The 23,487-nt window shown below is 58.7% G+C and overlaps 1 protein-coding gene across 7 annotated transcripts in view; it reads right to left on the bottom strand.

The window, feature by feature from the left end:
* Positions 1 to 23,487, bottom strand: part of SAMD14 (sterile alpha motif domain containing 14) — a 36,739-nt gene that overhangs the window by 4,258 nt on the left and 8,994 nt on the right. For 4 of the 7 annotated variants that reach the window (XM_073325568.1, XM_073325567.1, XM_073325573.1 and 1 more), the window contains 4 exons: positions 16,831 to 16,882; positions 4,717 to 4,874; positions 2,167 to 2,488; positions 1,529 to 1,607 (listed from right to left, as the gene is read on the bottom strand). In XM_073325568.1, the coding sequence (XP_073181669.1) occupies positions 1,529 to 1,607; positions 2,167 to 2,488; positions 4,717 to 4,874; positions 16,831 to 16,870 (599 nt within the window). In that variant the 5' untranslated portion in view covers positions 16,871 to 16,882. The remainder of the gene's footprint in view (positions 1 to 1,528; positions 1,608 to 2,166; positions 2,489 to 4,716; positions 4,875 to 16,830; positions 16,883 to 23,487) is intronic. The other 3 variants (XM_073325571.1, XM_073325570.1, XM_073325572.1) reach the window with 2 other exon arrangements.

Raw genomic sequence — 23,487 nt, 5'->3', positions numbered from 1 at the left:
CATCCTTCTATCCATCTGTGATGGGAAGCCCAGGGTGCAGCCTGGGACTGTGGGACCACTGTGCCCCCTTAACTCTCCAGCCCAGGCTGTCTCTCACAATGCCTTGCTAGTGACAAGCAGCAAACCCCACCAGGTGCTGTGATCACTCAGCACAACATCATGTGGAGCCCCCCATCCAGCTAGATTGCATGACTGCTCCCAGAGCCACTCATGAATCTCACAGAGAAAGGCACCAGCCAAATCCCCCCAGCTCCCAGCCGTGTACCTCAGGCATATGCTGTCTTGCACTGCTCAGGATGAGCAGTGCAAGTTTATTAATTGGTTCCCCACTTCATCAATGGAAAGTGGACATACACCAGCCTTTGAAAACCTGCGCAGATTTATCAAACTCTTCAGGCAAACTCACTGGTAAAGATAAACAGTAAAACAAGTTTATTGACTACAAAAGGTAGATTTTAAGTGATTATAAGTGATAGGCAAAAAGTCAGTTTGTTACCAAAAGAAAATATGAGCCCGCAGTCTACGCTCTCAACTCTGTTAGACTGGGCAACATCTAGCTGGAGCAGTTTTTCTCACCCCACTGGATACTGCAGTTCATAGTACACAGGTTTCACCCTTGAAACCTGGGCCAGTTTCCTCTCTTGGAGTCTTAAGTCTTCTGAGCATCCTTGTTGCTTGTAGCAAAGGTGGGGGCAGGAGAAAAGATCAAGCATGAGGCCCCGGTGTTCTATTTTATACTCTTAGTCCATGTGCTGGGAGAACACAAGTCCAGGCATGCCTGGGGGCACTGCAGAGTCCCCAGGCAAGGTTGAGCAATTCTCTTGGTGTGGCCTTGTGCAAGTGAATCACTGAATTGTAGCTCCCTTGCTGGACAATGGCTGGTGATGGTTGTTTGACACCCGCCCGGGCATTGGTTACTTTCCTGGCTGTTGTCTCTGGGGAGCTAATATCTGGCCGATTCCCCAATTTACAGCATGTTTTACTGACAACCAACGACACAATCTCATAACTTCATATGCACTAATGGTATACATCTTTAGACAGAACAGTGACTTCCTGCAGATCATAACCTTTCCCCTGATACCTTTCATGGCATGCTTTATATGTAAGATCACAATTATATATAAGTGAGGAATATGGGGGTTACAGGGTGCTCCCCTGAGGTATAGAGTGTCACACCATCCATTTGTCCCCATACTCTTGCCTCCATCTGTCTGTCTGTCCCCATACACATGTTTCATCCATCCGTCTATCTATCCCCCCGCACACCTCTATCCATCCATCCATCTATCCATCCCCATACATACCCTTCTATTTATCCATCTATCTGTCTGTCCTTCCCCATACATGCCCTTCTATCTAACTATCCATCCACCCCACCTTGACCTCCCCAGGTCCCCGGGTGATGTGGGGGTTCATGGAGCATACTGAGGACAGCAACATGGAGCTTAGGCATCCAGGGAACCAATGGTAACGTGAGTCCTACCCAGAGAGCTGGGGCTTCCACTCCAGAGTTCGTGGGACTCACCCCAAATCCAGGAACTTCCTCCGGGTCTTCTTGTCAAGCCCAATGGTGGGGCTGGCGGGCTCTGGCGGACTTGTGTCATCTGGGGCAGAGAAACATGCCGGGAGAGATCAAAGGAGCTGGGAGAACGTACCCCGGGCAGGTGGGGATAGGCCCCAGGGATCCCTCGGAGGTTGCAGCGCCCCCCCCCCAGCAGGATCCTGCCAAGGGAGCTCCCAGGCCAGTTTAAGGGAAAGCCTGGGAGCCCTGGGGTGTTTGCCAGCTCAGCGAGAAAGTGTTTTCCCTTCCCAAGCACAGGCAAAGCCCAGCTCTGTCTTTATCCAGGTTAAAATGGGCTACCCGAGCCCCAGCCCTGCTGGGGCCACTGGATGGGTCTGAACCTCAGTGCTGCCTGGCAAAACCACCAGGAACCAACTGGGACTTGGCACTGCAGACCATGACCCAGCCCAGAGGGGCCGCGCTGTTAGCTAGGGCACTGCACAGCCCTGCTGCAGAGAAAGGTGCAGGGGCCCTGGCTGTGGGGAGAGCTGCCAGCGACCGCAGCCCCAGCCTCTCCCAGCAGGAGGCGCCGTAGGGAGCAGGGCCGGGAATGCTATGGAAGGGTTTCCTGTGCGGATGTGGCTCCCCCATCCAGCCATTACCTTCGCTGTGCTGCTCTGCCCGGCGATCCCTCCGGGCGTAGATGGGCGAGCTGTCCGAGCTGTGGCAGGACTTGGGGGGCGAGCTGGTGGGGGTGCATCCCAAGGCCTCCTGGGAGGAAGCGTTGGTCAGGGGCCGGTAGCGGATCAGCGGGGACGAAGGCTGCTCGTCCTCCTCCAGCGTCCGCCTGACCACGGAGGCGTCGAAGGAGAACTCGGTGGCGCGGAGGAAGGGGGAGGAGCCGGAGAGGGGAGAGGAGACCTGCAGGGTGGCATGCAGCGGGGATCTCATACGGCGCCGCGGGCTGCCAGATTTATCGGCCACCTATGGGTGCGAGGCACGGGTGTCAGCAACAGGAAAGACCCTGGGAACCCCCGCCCCCAGGAGCTGCTGCATTGACCGACACACCACAGTGATGCCCCCCATTTATCCGCAGTGCTGGTGCAGGGACAGGGTGAGCTGCTCCCCCCTGCCACTGGTGAGCTCCAACCCGGACCCGCAGGGACCATCGCTATGGGCTGATCAGGGAGCTGAGCCTCCATGGGCCGCGCCTTCCATAGCGGTTGCCAGGTGTCCGGTTTTCGACCCGAACGTCCGGTGGAGAAAGGGAACCTGGAGGAAAGTCCGGTTGGCTGCAGTAACCGGACTTCGCCACCCGGGGGGTGGGAAGAGCAGCCGCTGCGGCTGGAGCCACGTGGAGGGGCGGGTCTCTGCTCCGCTGGTGAGGCGGGACAGACAGCAGTGGCTGGCTTCCAGACCGGGCTGCAAGTGCGGTGGGGGGATCTTGGCCACTCCCCTTTTGCTCCACCGTGCCCCGATTGCTTGGCCCCTAACTACGGGGACCGACCCCCACTCTGCCCCGATTGGGCAGGCTCCCCGTCAGCTCCTCCCAGCCTGGCTCTGCACTCAGCAGGTGAGTCCCGGGGCGGGGGTGGAGAGGAGGGAGTGGGCGGGGCCCCGGGGAAGAGGTGGGGCCGGGGGCGGGACAAGGGTATTCCGTTTTCGGCCATTAGAAAGTTGGCAACCCTACGTAGCACCCAGGTGCACAGGGCTTGCCACCATAGAACAGGCCACTGGGCATCTAGTCTGGTATCCCTGCTCCTGCTCCACTGGACCAGACCATTGCTGGTATCCCCTCCTCCTGCCCCACTGCATCCAACCATTGCTGGTATCCCCTCCTCCTGCCCCACTGCATCCAACCATTGCTGGATTGGCCAGGAGTCTCCCGGAATCAGCCTCTATCTCCCGGTGACCATTAAAACCGGGAGATTTTAATAGGGCAAAGTCCGGTCGGCGGGGCTAAGGCAGGCTGCCTACCGGCCCTGGTTCCACGTCGCTCCAGGAAACAGCTGGCACGTCCAGCTCCTAGGCACAGGGGCAGCCGTGGGTCTCCGTGCACTGCCTCCTGCCTGAGTGTCAATGCCGCGGCTCCCATTGGCCAGGAACTGTGGCCAATCGAAGCTGCAGGTAGGTGCAGCATGCAGAGCCGCCTGGCCAATCCTTAGCGTAGGAGCCGGACATGCCAGCCACTTCCGGGAGCCGCCCGAGGTAAGTGCCGCCCAGCTGGAGTCCGCACCATTCATTCCCTCCCGCACCCCAACCCCTTGCCCCAGCCCAGAGCCCCATCCACCTGCCATGTTGGATCAGACCATTGTTGGTATCCCCCTCCGCCTGCCATGTTGGGTCAGACCATTGTTGGTATCCCCCTCCGCCCGCTACACTGGATCAGACCATTGCTGGTATCCCCCTCTGCCCGCTACACTGGATCAGACCATTGCTGGTATCCCCCTCCACCTGCTACACTGGATCAGACCATTGCTGGTATCCCCCTCTGCCCGCTACACTGGATCAGACCATTGCTGGTATCCCCCTCCACCTGCTACACTGGATCAGACCATTGTTGGTATCCCCCTCCCTCCCCTGCCCCACTGGATCAGAGCACTGATCCATCTCATCTCGTAACCCCTCACCCCCCGTTGGATCGGGCCACTGGTTGATCAAACCCAGTCACTTGCCTGCAGCCGCAGCCCGGCGCAGAAACCAGTTCTGGAGCAGCCCGCCCCCCCTTCAGGACTCTTCCCTCCTGACCCCCATCTGCTCGAGCTCAGCTCCTGCCCTGAAGCAGGATGGTTTATAGCCCCTCCCAGTCACTCTGCAGAGTCTTGTTCTCCGGATCCAGGTCCCGTCTGGGGCCCTGCCGAGCTCTGGGCTTGTACAGGCTCACGGGCCGCCCCGCTGAAGCATTAGTCACTGGCCATTGGCTACTGCACCAGAATCTGGCCTGCTGGGGGCAGGGGGAAGGAGACCCCACCGGGCAGGCCAGCACCTGGCAGGATGGCGGATTTGATGGACCCATGGTCCGATCCAGCGGGGCAGAAGCCTAGTTCCTGAGGCACAGGCCCTGAGCCCAAGAGAGAGGAGTGGGAGCAGCCATTCTGGGTGCAGGGCTTGGGGATGGTCTCCTTCGACCCGGGGCGACAGTCAGCTCGTGAACGCCCGGTTCGCCTCGCGTGGAACAACGCAGCCGGCCCCCGGCCCGAGCCCGGGCTCACCTTCCTCTCCAGGCTCTCGTCCCCTTCCGCCGAGCTGACGCTGTCTCTCAAGCGGGACCGGGACGGGCGGTGCCGCCTACCCTTGGCCGACAGCTGGGCTCGGGCCTTCTGCAAACTGCTGTCCAGCCTCTGGGTCTCTGGAATCACATCATTAAAATCTGGGAGTGAAAGAGAGAACAGGGGGCAGAGAAGTGGGAGAGAGAGCGAGAGAGAGAGAGCGCAGACAGACGGACAGGGCGGTGGGGGACGCAAGGAGGGACAAGGAGCACAGGGGGTTGGGAGAGAGCGAATGGCAGAGCAGGGAGGGAGGAAAGAAAGAGAGAAGGAAGGCATGGAAGACAAAGGGATGGAGGGGCAGGGTCCCAGCCAGGGACAAAGAGGAGGGAGAGGGTGGAACAAGGGGAGAAAGAGAGTGTTCAGAGAAGAGACGCACACCAACGTCCATTTCAGCCCCCCCCCAAATCCACAGGCTCATCTCACGATCTCCCCCCGGCTGCAGCTGGGAACCGCTTGGCCCAAGCTGCCTTAGACACGTGGGGCTGGGGTTCCCCCTGCCCCAAGCTCAGGGGTATTGGGGTCTGAGCACTCTGGAGAATCCAGCTGCCTGGGTGGAGGGCTGCCGAGCTCCTCTGAGATGCGGACATTAGCACCCCCAGTGGGGAAGCAGCCCGCCGCATCGCACAGGGCTACCCTGCCAGGGTTTGCAGAGTGGCTGATCCCCGGGGCAGGGAAATCGCTGCGCATCCGCCTCCCATGCCCAGCTGCTGCTGTCCTCGCTGCCCTTTGCCTGGGGACACGGCGGACAGACGCCCCCCATGACTATCCTTTCGTTGCCACCAAAGCCCTCCCGCCGTCACCTCCATCAAAGCCCGCAGCCCCCGTGCCTCCCAGTCCACAGGGCTGCTCTGATTTCCTTGCAAAAGGGTGGCATGGCCTCTTGGCAGCTTGGTGCCTCGGGGGACCATGTGGGGGCACCAGGCACTGCAGGCTGCGCCCAGGCAGGGAGCAAAGAGCAGAGCTGGGTGAAGACTGCGACGGGCGATCTGACTCGGCTGCGATCAGGCCCCTCTCGTATTTGCTTTCTACAGGGGCGACTGCTGGTGCCCGGCCACGCCAGGCCGGGTTCCTCATGGCCCTGCACACCCGCCGCTTGTGCGGGTGCCCTCCCAGCGAGCCAGACCAGCTCCTGCGTGCACGGCCCTCGCTCCCCGGGAGGAAGGCGGATCGTGTGAGCGACCTGCAGAGCTGGGCTGATTCGAGCGAGGAATCTGCAAATGGTTCGGGGTAACCGATACACTTGCGGGCTTTGCAGCTGGGGGCACAGAGGGACGGAAGGGGCTCGCCCAAAATCACAAAGGCGGGGGCATGGGCAGACTGGGGGAGTGCAACCCAGGAGTCCTGCCTCCCAATGGCCCCTGTTCTAACCACTAGACCACACTCCCCTGCCGGAGCTGCATATGGAATCCAAGGAGAAGCGATTCAGATCAGCTTTGGATGCACCATGACCGGGGTGTGCCTCTTCGAGGGCACCCAGGCCTGACTCAGATGAGGTCCCCAAGCCAGTTTGCCTCCTTGTGTTAGAGCCTGCCCAGGAAACGCCTCCCCACGGCAGCACGCGGGGGACAGGATCCTGCTGAAATCAGGGCAAGAGCTAGCGGAGTAGTCACCAGCCTCCATGCCCACACGGCCTCCTCCTGGGGCTCCTCATCCGGCCTTGATTCCCCCCCCCCAAGTTTTTTCCTCCCTCTCTTACACGGACACCGGACCGAGGTCTCCCACTGGTACTTGTAGAGTCTTACGCACGTGCATTCGCACACTCAGGGATGTGCACATTTACACACACACAAGCTCATGGACACCCAGAGATGCACACCCATGCACGCTCACGTGCAAATGCACTCAGGCACACTCACACGCACACACATAAATGCACTCACGTGTACACGGACACACACAAACACACGGACACGCACACAAGTAAATGCCCTCACATGCACCCCCCCGACACACATGTCAATGGACTCATGCATGTAAATGTACTCCCTTGCACGCATCCTCAGACACGCACACCTCCATGCACTCACCCACAGACACACACGTGAATGCACTCACATGCAAACACTCATACGTTCACTCCTGCACGCTCACGGTTCACACCTAGGCCCCGCACTCTACCCCAGGATACTAAGCAGGCACATCTCGAGTTGCTCAGGGAGGGTGAGGGATAGCGCAGTGGTTTGGGCATTGGGTTATGAGTGCCATCCTTGAGGGGGCCATTTAGGGATCTGGGGCAAAAATTGGGGATTGTGGCCCTGCTTTGAGCAGGGGGTTGGACTAGAGACCTCCCGAGGTCCCTTCCAACCCTGAGATTCTATTTTAGGGAGTTAAATGGGGACCTAGAATGAGTTTAAATCTAACCAAAGCCACGTTTAGCCCTGGCAGCGGGGCTGCCAACCCTGCCCAGCGACCGCCCTGATCCTCAGGGGCAGAAGCACCATCGAACCCAGTCAGTTCAAAGCCATGGAAATGACGAGCTAATTTGAAGGCATTCCCCCCCCCACCCCCCAGCAAGCGAGCTGGGGCTTGGGTTGGGGGGCACTGGTTTGTGGGCAGAAATGATGGATTTAGCAAATCTCCCAGTGGTCAGGGCTGCCTGGAAATCCTTATCTTTACGGAGGGTGCCCAACCCGTCATTGTTAACACAGAGGGCCCCCTCCTGTGCTGCCCGGCAGCCCCTTTGTGCCAGCTAGATGGGCACACGAGGCATGTCGGGGAAGCACCAGGGCACGGGGGGGGGGCACGTCTGGGGCAGAACCAGCTCCGAAGCAGGGTGCTGGGGGTAGAGCGGACACCAGGCAGAAGAGGGAGGGATTGTGGGCAAGGTGGCGCTTGTTCCAGTCATTCTGCACCCTCCCAAGCCCCCCCCCCCCAGGGGCCAGTTAGTCTCTGGGAAGAGCAAACTGCCTGGCATCTGTCCTGGCACCCGCCGGCCCAGGGGAGCATGCGGTGCCCAATCTGGATCTACTGGGTTTTGTATCAGTAAGAGAAACCAGTGGGTCAGTCATTAGAGAGAGCTGTATAGCCAGGGCGATGTTTTAGGGCTGGGGGAGTTGATGACCTGGCCCAGGCGTCCTGATGCCTTCTCAAGAAGCAGGGGTAACAGGCCAAAAGCGCCCACGAGATCCCGCCCTCCTTGGAGGTTTTCTGATCCTTAGAGATTCTCTGAGCTCCCAGACCCAGCGCTGGGCAAGAATCTGCCCCATCTCCAGCAAAGAAAGGCTTCACCGTTCAGAGGCGATTTGGGCCAGTGGTTCAAGTGAAGGGGGCTGGGAATCAGGACTCCTGGGTTGTATTCCCAGCTCTGCCAGTGGCAGTCCGCATGATTCTGGGAGAATTGTTTACATTGTTCTCTGCCTCAGTTTCCCCATCTGTGAAATGGGGCTAATACTGTCTCCCAGAGGGGTTAGCTAATGCTTGTAAAGAGCTGAGTGTGTCCGGGGACAGGCGCCGCACAAGCAGGTGCACACCCACCCACTAGGCCTGTCTCTCTCTTGCCCTGCACCATGCCCAGCGGGCGTGACTGCTATCACTCTGGTTCGGGAGGATTTATACGCCCATTGCACTGTGTCAATGGTCACACGGGGACAGAGAATCAGGCCCCAGAGACATGCCTAGAAATCCGCTCCCACAAAGAAGCACCCCCATTAACACCCCCCAATACCTTCTCACACTTCACCCTCCTGACACATGCAGATATTTGCACGCTTCAGCGTGACCCCCCTGTGCACCCCCAAGAAGTGTGCAGCCAAGCCCCTTCGCTCACCCCTATGCTGTTTCACGCCGGGGACTCTCAGCCCCATGGCACCCAGGGACAGGGACTTGCAAATGCCAGGCACAGCGGTATACGCCCACCCATGTGCGCACACGCACAGAGATGACGCTCTCGAAAGCGCTATTCCTTATGCTGCTCGATAAATCCATCCCGCCCCAGCTGACGATCCAATTTACAAAGCAGCCGTGGCCTGGGTCCATCCATTATAGCCCATAAACCCGTCGTCCCCAGGGGAAAGGAGCTAGAGCTTGCTGCTAATGGGGGAAGCTCCCTTCCATCCCTCGCAGCTGAGAGGGGCTCTTCCCAGAGCTCCCTTTCCAAAGGGGCTTACGGGGTTTTAGCCAGGCCCGCCCCCCCCCCCCCCATCAAAGCCAAAACACACTTGCTACCCTCAGCCTCTGTCCTGGGCCCCACCCCCATAGCCTGGGCAGTGCAGGATCTTATAGGGGCAGGGCCTGGAGAAACTGAGTCTCACAAAGCGGCAGGGGGGCATTTCGTCTGAAGTGTTGGACAGTGAAGATGTGGAGCCAGCGGCCAGGCTGGCACCTCAGTGAGGGACAGGTTGCCCCGTGTCCCCGGCAGCTCCCATTGTGATACTGATGGCCAGATTTTCACTGAGAGCACTTGGGTGCATAGGACAGCACTGGGCAGCACCTGGGGCAGTACTGCACTGCCAGCACCAGGGGGCGCTTGGCCCAGTACCGCTCTGCCAGTGCTGGAGGTCACAGCAGGCGGCACTGCACTGTCAATGCAGCGGGGAGGGGGGTCACTGCCAGTGCTGGAGGTCACAGCAGGCGGCACTGCACTGTCAATGCAGGGGGGGGTCACTGCCAGTGCTGGAGGTCACAGCAGGCGGCACTGCACTGTCAATGCAGGGGGGGGTCACTGCCAGTGCTGGAGGTCACAGCAGGCGGCACTGCAGGGGGAGGAGGGTCACTGCCAGTGCTGGAGGTCACAGCAGGCGGCACTGCACTGTCAATGCAGGGGGGAGGAGGGTCACTGCCAGTGCTGGAGGTCACAGCAGGCGGCACTGCAGGGGGAGGAGGGTCACTGCCAGTGCTGGAGGTCACAGCAGGCGGCACTGCACTGTCAATGCAGCGGGGAGGGGGGGTCACTGCCAGTGCTGGAGGTCACAGCAGGCGGCACTGCAGGGGGAGGAGGGTCACTGCCAGTGCTGGAGGTCACAGCAGGCGGCACTGCACTGTCAATGAAGGGGGCGGGGGTCACTGCCAGTGCTGGAGGTCACAGCAGGCGGCACTGCACTGTCAATGCGGGGGGAGGAGGGTCACTGCCAGTGCTGGGGGGTACTACAGATGGCACTGCCAGCATTCGGGGGTGTCTGGGTCAGCACTGCACTGGGGGTCACTCTGGAGCCTGCAGGCCCTAGGGGACACTGCAGACAGTGCTGCACGGCTGGTGGCTTTTACCCCCCCCCCCCATCGCATGTGCAGGTCACCTATCCAGTTGCACCGAGGTATGTTTGCACACCCACACCTGCACACACTGGCACGCTCATTCACCTGTGTGCCAACAGGAGGTTGCTGTGCAGATGTTCGGGGAGGGATTCCCCCTGTCCCACTGGCATACCCCACTTCCTCTGAGAGCCCCATCAGGCAGGGTCCTCACCTAGGGGCACCTGCCAAAGACTAGTCCCCCCTCCCAATCCTGCACCATGGGAGCTCATCCCATAAGCCCAGAGCCCTTGGATGCTCGGCCTGTCACCCTGAGGTGTCAGTGATTAGCCAGCTTCAGTTCCCCCACCCTGAGGGAAGCTGAGTCACTGGACAATTCCTAAATTGGGGGTGGGGAGGCAAATGGAGCAGAGATGCGGGGGGGGAGCCACACCAGGCAGAACCAGGATCTCCAGTGGTCAAGTCTCCCTGTGCCTCAGTTTCCCCATCCCAGTGCACCGGCTGGGTAATACTCCGAAAGGGCTGGGACCCTGGGGGGTTAATTACTACAGGTGTGTTTTGTCCTCAAAGGGTTAACACACACACACACACACACACCCCACTAAAAAACATACTGCTCCACACCCCCCCACTGCTACAAACACCCCTACACACGCACACACAGTTACACACATACACACGTTCACTCACAAAGAGCTCCCCCATCTCTCATCCCAGCCTCCTCTGCTTTCCCTGCATACAGAGCAGGGAGCTGCCTTCGGGAGGTCATGAATACTTAATCAAGCGTGCGTGCGTGTGTGTGTGTGTGTGTGTGTGTGTGAGTGCGTGTGTGTGTGTGTGTGTGAGAGTGTGAGTGTGTGTTTGTGTGTGTGTGAGTGTGTGTGCTTGTGTGTGAGTGTGTGTGAGAGTGTGTGTGTGAGTGTGTGTGTGAGTGTGTGTGTGAGTGTGTGTTTGTGTGTGTGTGAGTGTGTGTGCTTGTGTGTGTGAGTGTGTGTGTGAGTGTGTGTGTTTGTGTGAGTGTGTGTGTTTGTGTGTGTGAGAGTGTGAGTGTGTGTTTGTGTGTGTGTGAGTGTGTGTGCTTGTGTGTGTGAGTGTGTGTGTGAGTGTGTGTGTTTGTGTGTGTGAGAGTGTGTGTGTGTGTGTGTGTGTGTTTGTGTGTGAGTTTGTGTGTGTGAGAGTGTGTGTGTGTGTGTGAGTGTGTTTGTGTACACGCTGGAGCCTTCCAGGAGCTCAGAATCAGCCGACTCCAGCCGACTCCAGCGGGGAGCGGGAGGGAAAGAGACGCGCGGCTCACGAGAACGGGGAGTGAGCGGGAGGGGGACGGACAGGAGAAAAGCCGATGCAGATGGGCACAGCCGAGCCTTGCCCAAGCTGTGTGGCACAGAGACCGCTCTGCACACGGGCTGGGACAGGGATCAGCCAGGCCAACCTCCCTGGCACAGACGAGGCCGAAGAGATGCTGGGAACGCACGGAGGTTTGCCCTACGAGACCGTTCTGGACATAGTTTGCGCCAGTCGAGGACCCATGTTGCGCCCCGGATACTAGATGGGTGAGGAAATATCTGTTCCTGGACCAACTTCTGGCGGCACGGCCCTTCAGCCACCAGCCCTTGGTCCAACAAGAGAGATCACCTCACCAGCCTTGAGTCTGCCCACAGCAGAGCCCCAGAGAGGGGGCAGATGCCGGGGGGGGCATACAAGAGAGGCAAATAGGCCTGAGCCAAGGGTTGCCCCAGATGCTGAGGGCTCATTGCAGTCTCGGGACACTGATTTGGGACGTGACTGGCAAAGTTTGATATGGAGAGACGGAGACAGATTTCTTTGTAAGTTGCTTTGCTCTGAGCGCCAGGCATTATGTCTGAGGGTGTGGGAGAGTTTAACACCTTGGCTAGCCTTTTTGCACACCAGACAGAAGGGGCTGGGGGGAGCCCCATTCCCACAGCAGTGCTGGGCCCCAACCTCCCCCTTGTCCCCTTGGCTGGAGAGGATCAGACCAGCGCTGGCCCAGCACGGCCAGTATCCCGCCTCCCGCAGCTGCCAACGCTGGATGCTTCAGAGACGGGGACGCTGGCGGCCAGGAGCCTACGGCCTGGCTCCTCGGGGCCCTGGAAGGGGAGAGTTGAAGATCAGTGGCACACGGGTAGCCGCTCGCTGGAGAGAATCACGGGGCCTGCGTGCGTCCAGCAGCCTCTGCCCAGATCCCCCTTCGCAGGGCGCGCAGCCAAGCACTGCCTTTTCCCCGTCACGAGGGACGGCAGCCCAGTCGCATCTGGATGCACTTTCCATGCTTCACATTAGCAGCAAACAACATTTCCCTGAACCCAGGGAGGCTGCAGGCTGTGCCCAGCCCCCACCGCGCTAATGCTCGCGAGCTTTAAAGGCCGGAGATGGAAAATGCCTAGCAGGCAGGGACGGCTGAGCCGGCAGCCGGCTCGGTGCGACCGTCGCGCGCGCCGCTCTCCGCCGGAAGGACTTTTCCGCTTGCACGCAGAGCTCCCCAGGCCCCGCATTGCTTCCCAGCCACCTGCATCTGTGATTCCCAGCCGTCCTGGATTTCCCAGGAAATGTGAAAAGGACCGTGAATGCTGTGAAAACCAGAAAATCTCGCGGCAGGGTGGGGGGAAATCAGACATTCTGCCCATTTCAAATCCCCAAGGCCAGGACGGACTATTAGAATCCTCTAGTATCGCGCAGGCCAGAGGACTGCCCCAAAATACCTCCTCGCCCAAGGGAGAGTGGCTTAGTGACCAGCCCCGGGGCGGTGGGAGCGCTCCCCTTCTCTGGCAGGGGAGATTGGCTTTCGACACTTTATTAGAAAGCCCAAAGGAAGTTTTCTAAAGAGCCTAAGGCCTGATTTTCAAGTGCTCAGCATGCGCACACGGAGGGCGAGCTCCACTTCCATTTAGGCACCGAAAGAAGGTGCCTTGCCTCAAAAACGCGAGGGGGAGTATGACCTAGTGGGTAGGGTGTGAGGCACATGGTTTGATTCCTGGCTCTGCTGCTGATCTGCTGGGTGATCTTGGACAAGCCACTCCAACTCCCTGCCTCTCCCAGCCTTCGGCTGCCTTATCTATTAGACTGGGGGTGGAGAGGGCTCTTAGGAGGTGTTCGTGCCACCCCGAGCCCAGTGGGGCTGGGTTGACACCTTGAAACTCTCCCCACCCCCATCCAATTTCAACTCCCTGCACCAAAGCCTGGGGGCGCTAGAGAGTCTCAAAGAAATGGACCCAAGAATGATTGTTAACCTGGGCAAAGCAATGTGTTTTCTCCTCACCCCGTTCTCAGAAATGGCCAAATAGCTTTTACTGAAGCGCCCCCCCCGACACACACACACACCTTCTCCAAATTCAGTTTGAGGCAGGGGAAATTGCCGACCTTGAACCAGTTGGGCTGCAAAAGTTCTAAGCAACTGGAAACAGTCTTATAATGGACCGTTTCGGGCAATCTGGCTTATAGGCAGAGCCGGTAGCGATGCCGCCAGGAACCACCCAGCTCGCCTTGCCTCTACAGAGGCTCGGGTACAGGGCTCGCCGCGCCTCACAATATACAATGCTGCAAAGCCGGTCCTACAACAGCCACTAACTCCCGTGCTCTGTGTCAGAGGTTCTCAAACTGGGGTCTGTGGACCGAGCACCATTCCGATGGGCCACGGATAGTTCCCTCTAAAGTCCGCACCTGGAGAGACTCCCCTCCTCCCCAGCCCCAGCTCGGGGGCTGCCGCGGAGGGGGCGAGAGGGCCCATCCATCGCATTAGAAAGATAAGCCTATCGATATTAAAATATGAGTTGTGGGTTTTTATTTGTAGAACAAAAAAACCTTTAATGATTATTAAGGGTTTTTTTATATATCACTTTTATCCAAAGTGCTTTACAATACTTAGCTAATGGTACAAGCAACATTTGGAAAGATCATTAAGTGGTCTGCCGAGACCCTCAGCAACTTTCAAGTGGTCCGCGGGGAAAAAAAACCCAACATTTGAGAACCACTGCTCTATGGGTCCTGTGTTATGGTCCCATTTCCTCATCACGTCAGTTACTGCAGTCCCGTTTTACATCTAGGAACGAAGGCAATCACCCTGCATGCTCCAGGCTCACGCTGCCCGGCATTCGCCCGCTGAGTGTCCAGCCCGCCCCTCCCCAGAGCTAGATGCCTCCAGCAGAAGCCTCTGGGTAACCAGAAACAGAGCAGCAAACTCCTGATGCCCGCGTGCACCTCGCGTGAGGACCTGAGCACGCAGGCAGGTGCGTGTGGCCTACTGGGACGCGGGTGTTGTGTGTGCCTGTGACACCATGGATGCCCACCAATATTGGCACAAGTGCATGTGTGTGGCACGGGTGCAGGGACATTTGCGGGCACTCGTGCCTACGTGCGCTCACGGAATCCGTCGGTGGAGGGTTTGAAGAACGGGTTCGAGCCAGCGGTTCTCAAACCTGCGGGTTGGGATCGCCAGTGGGGTGGCCAGGGTTGGCTTAGCCTTGCCGGGGCCCAAGCCGAAGGGATTGAGCCCTGGGCGGCAGGGCTCAGGTTACAGGCCCCCGGGCTGGGGCCCTTGGGCTTTGGTTTTGACCCCTTCCCCACCCAGGTCAGTGGGGCTTAGGTGGGCTCAGGCTTTGGTCCCCCCCTTCCTGGGGTCGTGCAGCAATTTTTGTTGTCAGAAGGGGGTCGCAGTGCAATGAGGGTTGAGAACCCCTGGGGTAGGCAAACACCTTCAGGAACGGTCTAGTTATGACTTTGTCCTGCCGGGGACTGGGCTAGATGACCATCTTCTTCAAACAGTCACCGCATCCCTCCCCATGCGGTACACAGTCATCACCCCCCGGCTGTAATGAGGATGTAACTCACCACGCTGCCTGTCTCCAGCCTTCCCTGGGCTGTCTTGGCCACGCACTGCTCATCCCAGCTCGTTCATTATAAATAGGGCACGCCAGGCGGGTGCCAACCCAAGCAGGGGAAAATCAGAGCTGTGCCTTGGGGCCACTCACCCCTTCACTTGCCAGCCGCTTCCTCTGCCCTGGTTATTTTTAGGGTGACATTTTTTCCTCCAGCCACAGATGGGAAACACTCCCAGCATCGGCTGTCTGCAGCTGGCACGTGGGCTTTCAGCTCCAGCCCCCGGGGAGTCGAGGCAGTGGCCTTTGCAGGAGGGCACGGCTCAGGCTTCTGCTAATCACAGGCACCATACGCGCACCCGCGTGTGAGCGTGGACACGCTCATGCACGCACACCGGCCTGGGTGCTTATCGCCGTCAGCCAATGAGAGGGGCAGATGCACACTGGGAGGGGGAGATTCTGACAAAGCCCTGTCTACACTGGGTTTGGCTGGCACTGGGTCAGCTACTGCAGTACAAACCCCTGTGGATGCCCTGCACCCACATAAGACAGGGTCACGCTATCGTCCCCAGCTGGGACCAGCTGCACCAGAGCCAGCCGTGCTTTGCACAACCTCTGTGCTTTGCACAACCGCCTAGGCTAGGAGGTCCATGGGTGCAAAACACGTGAGGGGCCTGATCCTTTTTCCTTCTGTGCCCCAAACCCTCCTCATCCTGCCTGAGAGTCTCAGGCCGCCGAAGGAGGCAGGATCAGGCCCCGAGGACGGGGAGCAGGGCAGATCTTTGACCCCCACAGAAGATGGATGGGAAATCGAGGCAAAGTAGGAGTGGATGCTGGAGTGGGTGCTGCAGCACCTGGCCACCGAGGGACCAGGGGAAGAAAGCGGCAAGGGATGAGAGAGAAAGTGGAGGGGAGACCAGCTGGAGACAAGAGGGAGGTGTGTGTGTGTGTGTTGGGGGTCTCCATAGGAGGCTGAATGAGCAAGGCCCCATGCAGTCGTCCAGGGGGCTCTAGCGGGACGCAGGGTCCCTGCAGGATCCCAGCAGCCGTAGGGGGCACGGGGTGGAGGCCAGTGGGGAGAGGCGCCTGCGGGGAGGCAGAGCCCCACGTGTACATCCTAGGGGGTCACGCACACCTAGGGCCCCACTTGCACCCGGCTCCCAAGAAGGGATTGGGCGGGAGGGATAGCTCAGTGGTTTGAGCATTGGCCTGCTGAATCCAGGGTTGTGAGTTCAATCCTTGAGGGGGCCATTTAGGGATCTGGGGCAACTATGGGGGATTGGTCCTGCTGTGAGCAGGAGGTTGGACTAGATGACCTCCTGAGGTCCCTTCCAACCCTGATGTTCTATGATTTTAAGGCACCGTCTGACCTAGGTGTGTGTGGGAGAGGCGGTGTCCATGCAAGCTGCACCCCGATTCCCCGCTGCCGGGAGGCCTGGGAGCCAGAGGGCCGGGCGCTGATTCAGCAGGTCCTGCCTTTCCCCAGCACAGCGCCCCTGGAGGGCAGCGGTGAGAGCTCCCACCAGGGATGAATCCAGCCTAGGGCTGGAGGACGGAGTCGAGGGGACAGAAGCCTAGTCCATCTCCCAGGGATCCAGGCCCCGCTGGGCCAGGGAGCCCCATAGATGAGAGGGGTGGGCAAACAGATCTCGGCTTTCAGGGGCAGGATGGGGATTCATTTCCAGACCCTCCCTGGGCCCCTGCGCTTGCTGATCTCCCGCTCCTCCCAGCCAGGTCCTAGCTCCCAAATTCCCCCCTCCCCCACATCCACCCCTATGCCCCGGCTCCCCAACCCATCCACGCCCTAGCTCACCGGCCCCCAACTGCCAGGCCCTAACACCCCCCTCCCACCAGACCTTCCTTCCCCAAGCCCCACATTCCCCCCCAGCCTGGGTCTGCGCCACCCCTGGCCGGCTCTGCAGGCCGGGGAAAGTCTCCCTGGGCTGGCGACGCTGGGGGCGAGCAAGCGGGCGCTAGAGGACGTGGGCTCAGAGAGACCAGGGCGGGCGGGAAGAGGGTGCAGATCGGGCAGCGGACTTACCGAAAACCTCGTCCGTGTCTTGGCGTCTGGAGGACGACATGGCAGGGCGGCTCTGCGGAGAGAAGGGGGGAGGTAGGGTCAGATCCAAGCCAAGCAGCTGGCATGGGTATCTATGGGGAGGCCCTGGGATCTCCGAGCACCCATCGGCGAGCACCCCCGGTCCATCTGGAGCGCGAGAGAGCTCTGGGGAGGGCCAGAGGGGGCCATATGGGCCTGGCCCGGGTTGTACTTTCCCTGGCTATTGGTGTCTCAGCTGCCTACACAGCGGGCCCTGTGTTACAGAGGGGAACGGGGCAGCCGGTCAGGCGGAGCCATCCCGCTGCTTGGCTTCCCCCGGAGCTGCCGCGGCATCTCTGCAGACTCCACCCGGACCCGGTCGGCTCACGGGCACCCCGGGCGGAAGCCCAGCCCGAGCCCTTACACGGGGTCGAGCCGGACGTGTCCGGAGCATGGAGCCGCAGCAGTGGGAACCGTCGCACAGATAACGGGCGCCTGTAGGAGCCCCACGGAAGTACCCTGGAGATAGCCGGGCTCTGGAGCTGGACCAAGCCCGCTGGCTCCTGGGGGCAGAGCGTGGGGGAGGGCGGTAGAGGGACCTAGCAGTATAGCATGATCCCCCTTATCACACACTACTCTCCTCCCTTTCCCCCAGCCCTGCTGTCCCCTTCTCCCTTACCCCACCACCCCATCGCTGGACAAAAGGAATCAGGATGGATGATGCAATAGAAGACATGGACATTGATTGATCGCCTGCTATTGTCTGTCTATTTAAAGAGACAGGAGGCCCGATTCGCCTCTCCCTTCCCCGCCATACAACTCCCGCAGGTTAGACAGAGGAGACACCAGCCCACGGCTGGTGTTTTCCTGACTGGTGGGGTGAAGGACGTACTTAAGGGACATGGTGGAAATGTCAATCACTCGCGGTTTTAGAACTGGATCAATCTGATAAGAGGAAATACTTTTTCCATACAACCCCCAATTAGCCTGTGGAAGTCAGCACCACAATGTTTCATTGCGGCCAAGAGCTGAGCAGGACTCAAAAGGGGACTGGGCGTTTCTGTGGAGAACAAGAGTATCCCGGCTTATAATAGAGAGAATGTAAAAAGCTAAGATTTGAGGGAGGGGTATACACCCTCAGGCTTCAGGGCATGCCAACCATTAGGGGTCAGGAGGTAACTTGTCACAGGGGCAGATTATCCCATAACTGCCCACTGCAGGGTTTCTTTCAGCTTCCTTTGGGGCAGCTGGGGACAGCCACTTTTGGAGCAATGATACCAGACAGGATGATCTGATCTAGCGTTCCAGTTCCCCTCTCCATGTGACAATGGTAATATTCTCCCCAAATCTTTATCCAGCCCTTTCCCGCCAAAGAGCTTTGAAAACAATGAACCCAGACCCACAGCACCCAGGGGCGGGAAGGTGGGTGTGACCCCCAGTTTTGCAGACAGGGAAGCCGCTGGACTGACGTGACTGGCTCAGTTGCATAGCTAGGCAGAGAACCCAGGCGTCCTGACTCCCAGGCCTCTTTGCAGAGAACCATCCTGCCTGGGCAGAGAAAGATGCACTAAATATAAACCCCAGCACTAATACTGCTGGGCTGATCCTGCCAACTTTACTCTGCCAACACTCCCTGTGACTGCAGAATTGGGCCCCCAGGGTCAACTATTTGGTTTGACTTTCCATTGGGGCAGAGCGAGGCATGGGCTCCAATGGGGAGGCGTTTGGGGACCGCCTCCCCCGCCACCCTCCCCTCAGTGCCGGGCAGGGGGCAGCACGTGGCTCTCACACGGGAAAGGCTGGCAGCATCTCTGCCTGGCATAGTCTCTGGCTGCGCGATCTCATGTTTGGCCACTTGCCATGGGTTTGTTTGCTTTCCCTCCTCCGTGTTTGGCCCACGCTCTCCAAACAGCAGCGGTTCCCTCTCCCGCCATAAAATCTGCCACTTGCCAAGCATGAGGGGCGCAGGGCAGGGACTGGAGATGGGATGGGGAGGGAGAGCTCAGTGGTTTGAGCATGGCCTCCTCCACCCAGGGTTGTGAGTTCAATCCTTGAGGGGGCCATTTAGGGATCTGGGGCAAAAATTGGGGATTGGCCCTGCCCTGAGCAGGGGGTTGGACTAGATGACCTCCTGAGGTCCCTTCCAACCCTGATATTCTATGATGGCCTTTTCTTCCCCCCACATGCAGGCAAACTGGCAGGGGGCACATGGGATACCAAATTGGGGAGCCTATAAGGCACTAGGACCAGCATGCAGGGGGGAGCAAGGAGTGTCCCAGAAAGGGGTGTAGGAGAAGGTGTATTCCCCCACCTCACTGGGGGCTCCCCAGGTATCCCCACTACTCCCCTTGGGGCGGTACACTCCCCCTACCCCAGGCAGAACTCCTGTCAAACCAGATTGGGGAGCTTTGCCTTTACTCCCAGCAGCCTTGAGTTTAGAATTGGAAAGAAAATGACGCACCTGGCTTGATGGCCCTGAACCGGGAAAGCGAAGGGACAGCGTCAGGGGGGAAAAGGCGATTTAATAAGTAAGTGTGTTTTTCTTCCCCATCTCTAGGAATAGGACATTATTGTACTGCCCCCAGCCGATCCCAGTCAGGAACACACCTAGGGTGACCAGATGACCCGATTTTGGGTCTTTTTCTTATATAGGCTTGTATTCCCCTCCCCCTATCCCAGTTTTTCACATTTGCTGTCTGGTCACCCTAAATACACCAGCCCTGGGCCGGATTCTCTCGCTCGCATGAGGGTGAATGAGGAGTAGGGCAGCACCTCGCACTGTGCGGTCCCCAAGGAATTTACAAAGCCCTTGGGTGCCTCTGCAAGGGGATCAGCAGCAACATCCCCGTTTTTCAGTGTGGGAAACTGAGGCACCGGCCAGCTCTCTTTAGACTGTAAGATCTTTAGGGCAGGGAGTGTTTACTATGCGCATGCACCTTGCTTAGCCTGACAACGTGTGTCACGTGCCCATGTCCGCTAGAGGATAGCAGCCTGCTACTGCTAACTGCTATGGTGCTGCTTCTTTAGCTCAAGGGGCAAGGGGGGTGGGCAGGCAGTCAAGGGTTCAAATCCAGGCCGGGGTGAGGGTTACAGTCACTGATTTCTTCACTCTGGCAATAGAGCCTTCATCTGGGTTAGCCGCTATGTGGCACTTTCCCTTCTGTAACAGCTGGGATGCCAGTGCTGGGGCGTTCCCTGGAGGCCTCATTGGTGCTGGAAGCGTGTAGCAGCAGAGAAAGATGCTTTAATGCCTGCAAATCTTTCCCCAGGGCCACCCCCGCAAGCAGCTTGGCAACCCCCCCCCCCCGTCCTCCAGCACTCAGCTCCTGCTGGCCTTTGACATGCACCATCGGCCACGCCCCACAGGCCCCTCCCTCCTCCCTAATTCAAACCCGGGTCTCTCCTGCAAAGTCAGCCACCCCCACGGGGGGCGCGCCAGCTGACTAAGGGCGCCGGCAGAGAAAAGACTCCTAACGGCCCAGCGCCTTTGAGGACAGAGCAGCCGCTGTGCAATGAGCCAAGGGGCGTCAGCTTTTCAAGGAATGGTGACACGCCAGGGGCTTGTCCTAGGGGGAAGCCGACTGCAATAGCTGTTCGGGAATTGCTTCCCACGCGGACGGTCTAGTCACAGAATCTCAGGGTTGGAAGGGACCTAAGGAGGTCTTCTAGTCCAACCCCCTGCTCAAAGCAGGGCCAACCCCCAATTTTTGCCCCAGATCCCTAAATGGCCCCCTCAAGGATTGAACTCACAACCCTGGGTTTAGCAGGCCAATGATCAAACCACTGAGCTATCCCTCCCCCCCTATCCTTCACATTTATTCCAGAAGAGCGGCCACGTGGGGAGCTGGTCTGGACTAGGTATCAGGGAACGCTTTATTCCACAGTAACTAGTCAGGTCAGTTTCCCCATGTAGACAATCAGGGCCTGGGGGCTGGAGCTACCTGATTATAGGAAACAATGGGCCAGCAAAGAGATGGTGGAATGTGACTGACTGAACTCAGTAAACTCAGGGCTAAACTCAGTTCTTTGTGCTCCTTGATAACCCTACGTAGCTTTTACACGGTCTCCAGCCAAGGTTTAGAGTCTTAGACTCCAAGGGCCCCTTGTGATCATCTAGTCTGACCCCCTGGATAACACAAGCCAGAGGATTTCCCCAAAATAACCACTAGATATGGGCGGCAGGCATCAAAGGCCAGGGGAGGCTGAGCCTCCCCAAACAGCCCTGTGTGACCCTGCCCACGCTCCATCCCCAGGCCCCTGGTACTGCTGGCTCTTCCCCCATGGCCGGGGCCACAGCTGAGGCTAATGGGGGCCAGCCTGCAGCCCAGGACTCTGCCCAGTGCTCTGGGGCTGAGGGGCGGGGGGGCATGCTACCCGGCGCTGGGCCCACGCCGCTCGCCCCATGCTCCGGGGCTGGGGCTGCTTGGGCAGGCCGGGGCTGGGGTGGCGGGACAAGGGAGGGGCGCCTTGGGCAGAAGGGACCGGCCAGGGGCTAGCCTCACTGAGCCCAGGGTTCACCCACCTCCCATGCCACGAGAGCAGGTGTCTTAGAATAAACCTCTGCTCTTAATTTAACAATTGTCAGTGACGGGGAATCCACCACCCTCCTTGGTAAGTTGTTCCAGGGGATAAACGCTCACGGTTTAAAACATACACCTTATTTGCCGTTGAATTTGTCTAGCTTCAGCTTCCAGCCATTGGCTCATGTTATTCCTTTCACTGCTAGAGCACAGAGCCCATTATTAAATATTTGTTCCCTGTGTAGATACTTATTCACTGTAATGAAGTTACCCCTTAACCGTCTCTTTGGTAAGCTAAGCAGACTGAGCTCTGTGAGTCTGTCAGTATGTTTCCTAATCCTGTAATCATTCTCAGGGCTCTTCTCTGAACCCTCTCCAGTTTAGCAATACACTTTGTAGAGGCAGCTGAGGGTCATCGTCTCATGGCAAAGAAGGGGAAACCGAGGCACAGAGAAGTGACTTGCCCAAGGTAACCCAGCGGCTCAGTCTCAGAATGACCGCACCTGGATTCGTTAGCCACTCAGCCATATAGGATTTTTTTAAGCATGGACCATTCAGTGCAGAAGACCACCCAGTATTTGGAGAGCCTTGCGGAGAGCCATGCATAGCCAAGGAGATGGCTAAAACCCGACACCTCAAGCCGCTGTTCATCGGCACCGCTTTGAAATCAAGAGAGCCTCGCCGCTTTATGCCCCTCATCTACAGGTCAGCGTTCGAGGCTGCGAATCGAGAGTCACGGCCCACAGACTCTGCAGGAGCCTGGGCCAGGACCCGTCCCTTGGGCATCACCCCAACAGGGCACAAGGAGGCATTTTTCAGGTCAAACCCTGATGGTCAGCAAAAATCCACAGGAGAGTCCTCGTGCCCTGTCTCCACCTGGGTCACTCTGCTTGGCATTCCTACATCCCCCCTCCACTGCACCGTGGGCCAGATCTTGATCGCCAGGAAGTCAGCAGCAAAATTCTCCTAGGGGCCAGGAGAAAGGGCTGCAGGTTGCCCCCGGGCCGGGACAGGGAGCGAAGCTCTTTGAAATGGGACAACACACTGAAGAAAGGCTCGGCCACACAAGCCTGGCCTTTCCCCTGCAGCGGGGCAGCAAGGTTTTCCAGCACACAGAGACACAGAGCAGCGGGCAGCTGCCCCGCGGACAGGGGCTGCTGGGTACCAGACGAGGGCCACAGGGGAGCAATGGCGAATGAATCCAAAGGCTGGCTTGAAAGGGAAGTCAGAGCGCCTGGCCCAGAGAAAGGAGCCAGATCATAGAATCATAGAATATCAGAGTTGGAAGAGACCTCAGGAGATCATCTAGTCCAACCCCCTGCTCAAAGCAGGACCAGTCCCCAATGTTTGCCCCAGATCCCTAAATGGCCCCCTCAAGGATTGAACTCACAACCCTGGGTTTATTAGCAGGCCAATGCTCAAACCACTGAGCTACCTCTCCCCCCAATCATATCGCCCCCCCTTACTGGCTCCTGAGCGCCACGTGGGAGGGGACACCGATTCCTGCTGCCCGGCCACCCCTTGCGGGCCCTTTTCCTTTTCCACCGTAATTTTTTCCTCTTGCCTTCTGTTTAGGGTCTGCCTTAGCTGGGCAAGCCTGCCCCTTTCACAACGCCGCAGCGAGCCCGTGGCCGGAAACGCTGCTAAATGCCATGCCCTGAACTGCCTGACACTGGTACGAGTTTGCCAGGCCCCAGGGTGGGCTGATCGCACCATGCACTCTGTGCCTCCCCGCCCCAGCCAGATTGCAAGTAAGAGTCAGCAAGAGACGCGAGCTGGTCGTCTCTACCCCCTTTACGTGGTTTCACTTAAGGAAGCCGGATCAGACAAACAGCTGCTCCAGCTCCAGCCCATCTCAGCCAGCCTCACTTCCCCACACATTGGACAGTAATTCCCATCTTTACCACCACCTCAAAGCCTGTCAGACCAGGGATGGAGTGAAGAGCCCAGCCCTCCGTGCGGTCACCACTGACGGCTCTGCCAAAGAGCAGACAGAAGCGAGGGGCAGTGTAGTCTGGTGACCTGGGATCACCTGGATTCTGAACTGCAGCATGATCTCGGGCAAGCTGCTTTGCCTCTCTGTGCCTCGGTTTCCCCTCCCCACTCTTTGGCTAATGAAGTGTAACCACTCGGGCCCAGA

This window comes from Lepidochelys kempii, chromosome 27, assembly GCF_965140265.1.
Source record: "Lepidochelys kempii isolate rLepKem1 chromosome 27, rLepKem1.hap2, whole genome shotgun sequence".
In the NCBI taxonomy this organism is placed as follows: Eukaryota; Metazoa; Chordata; order Testudines; family Cheloniidae; genus Lepidochelys; species Lepidochelys kempii.
This window is presented reverse-complemented; position numbering and strand designations above follow the sequence as displayed.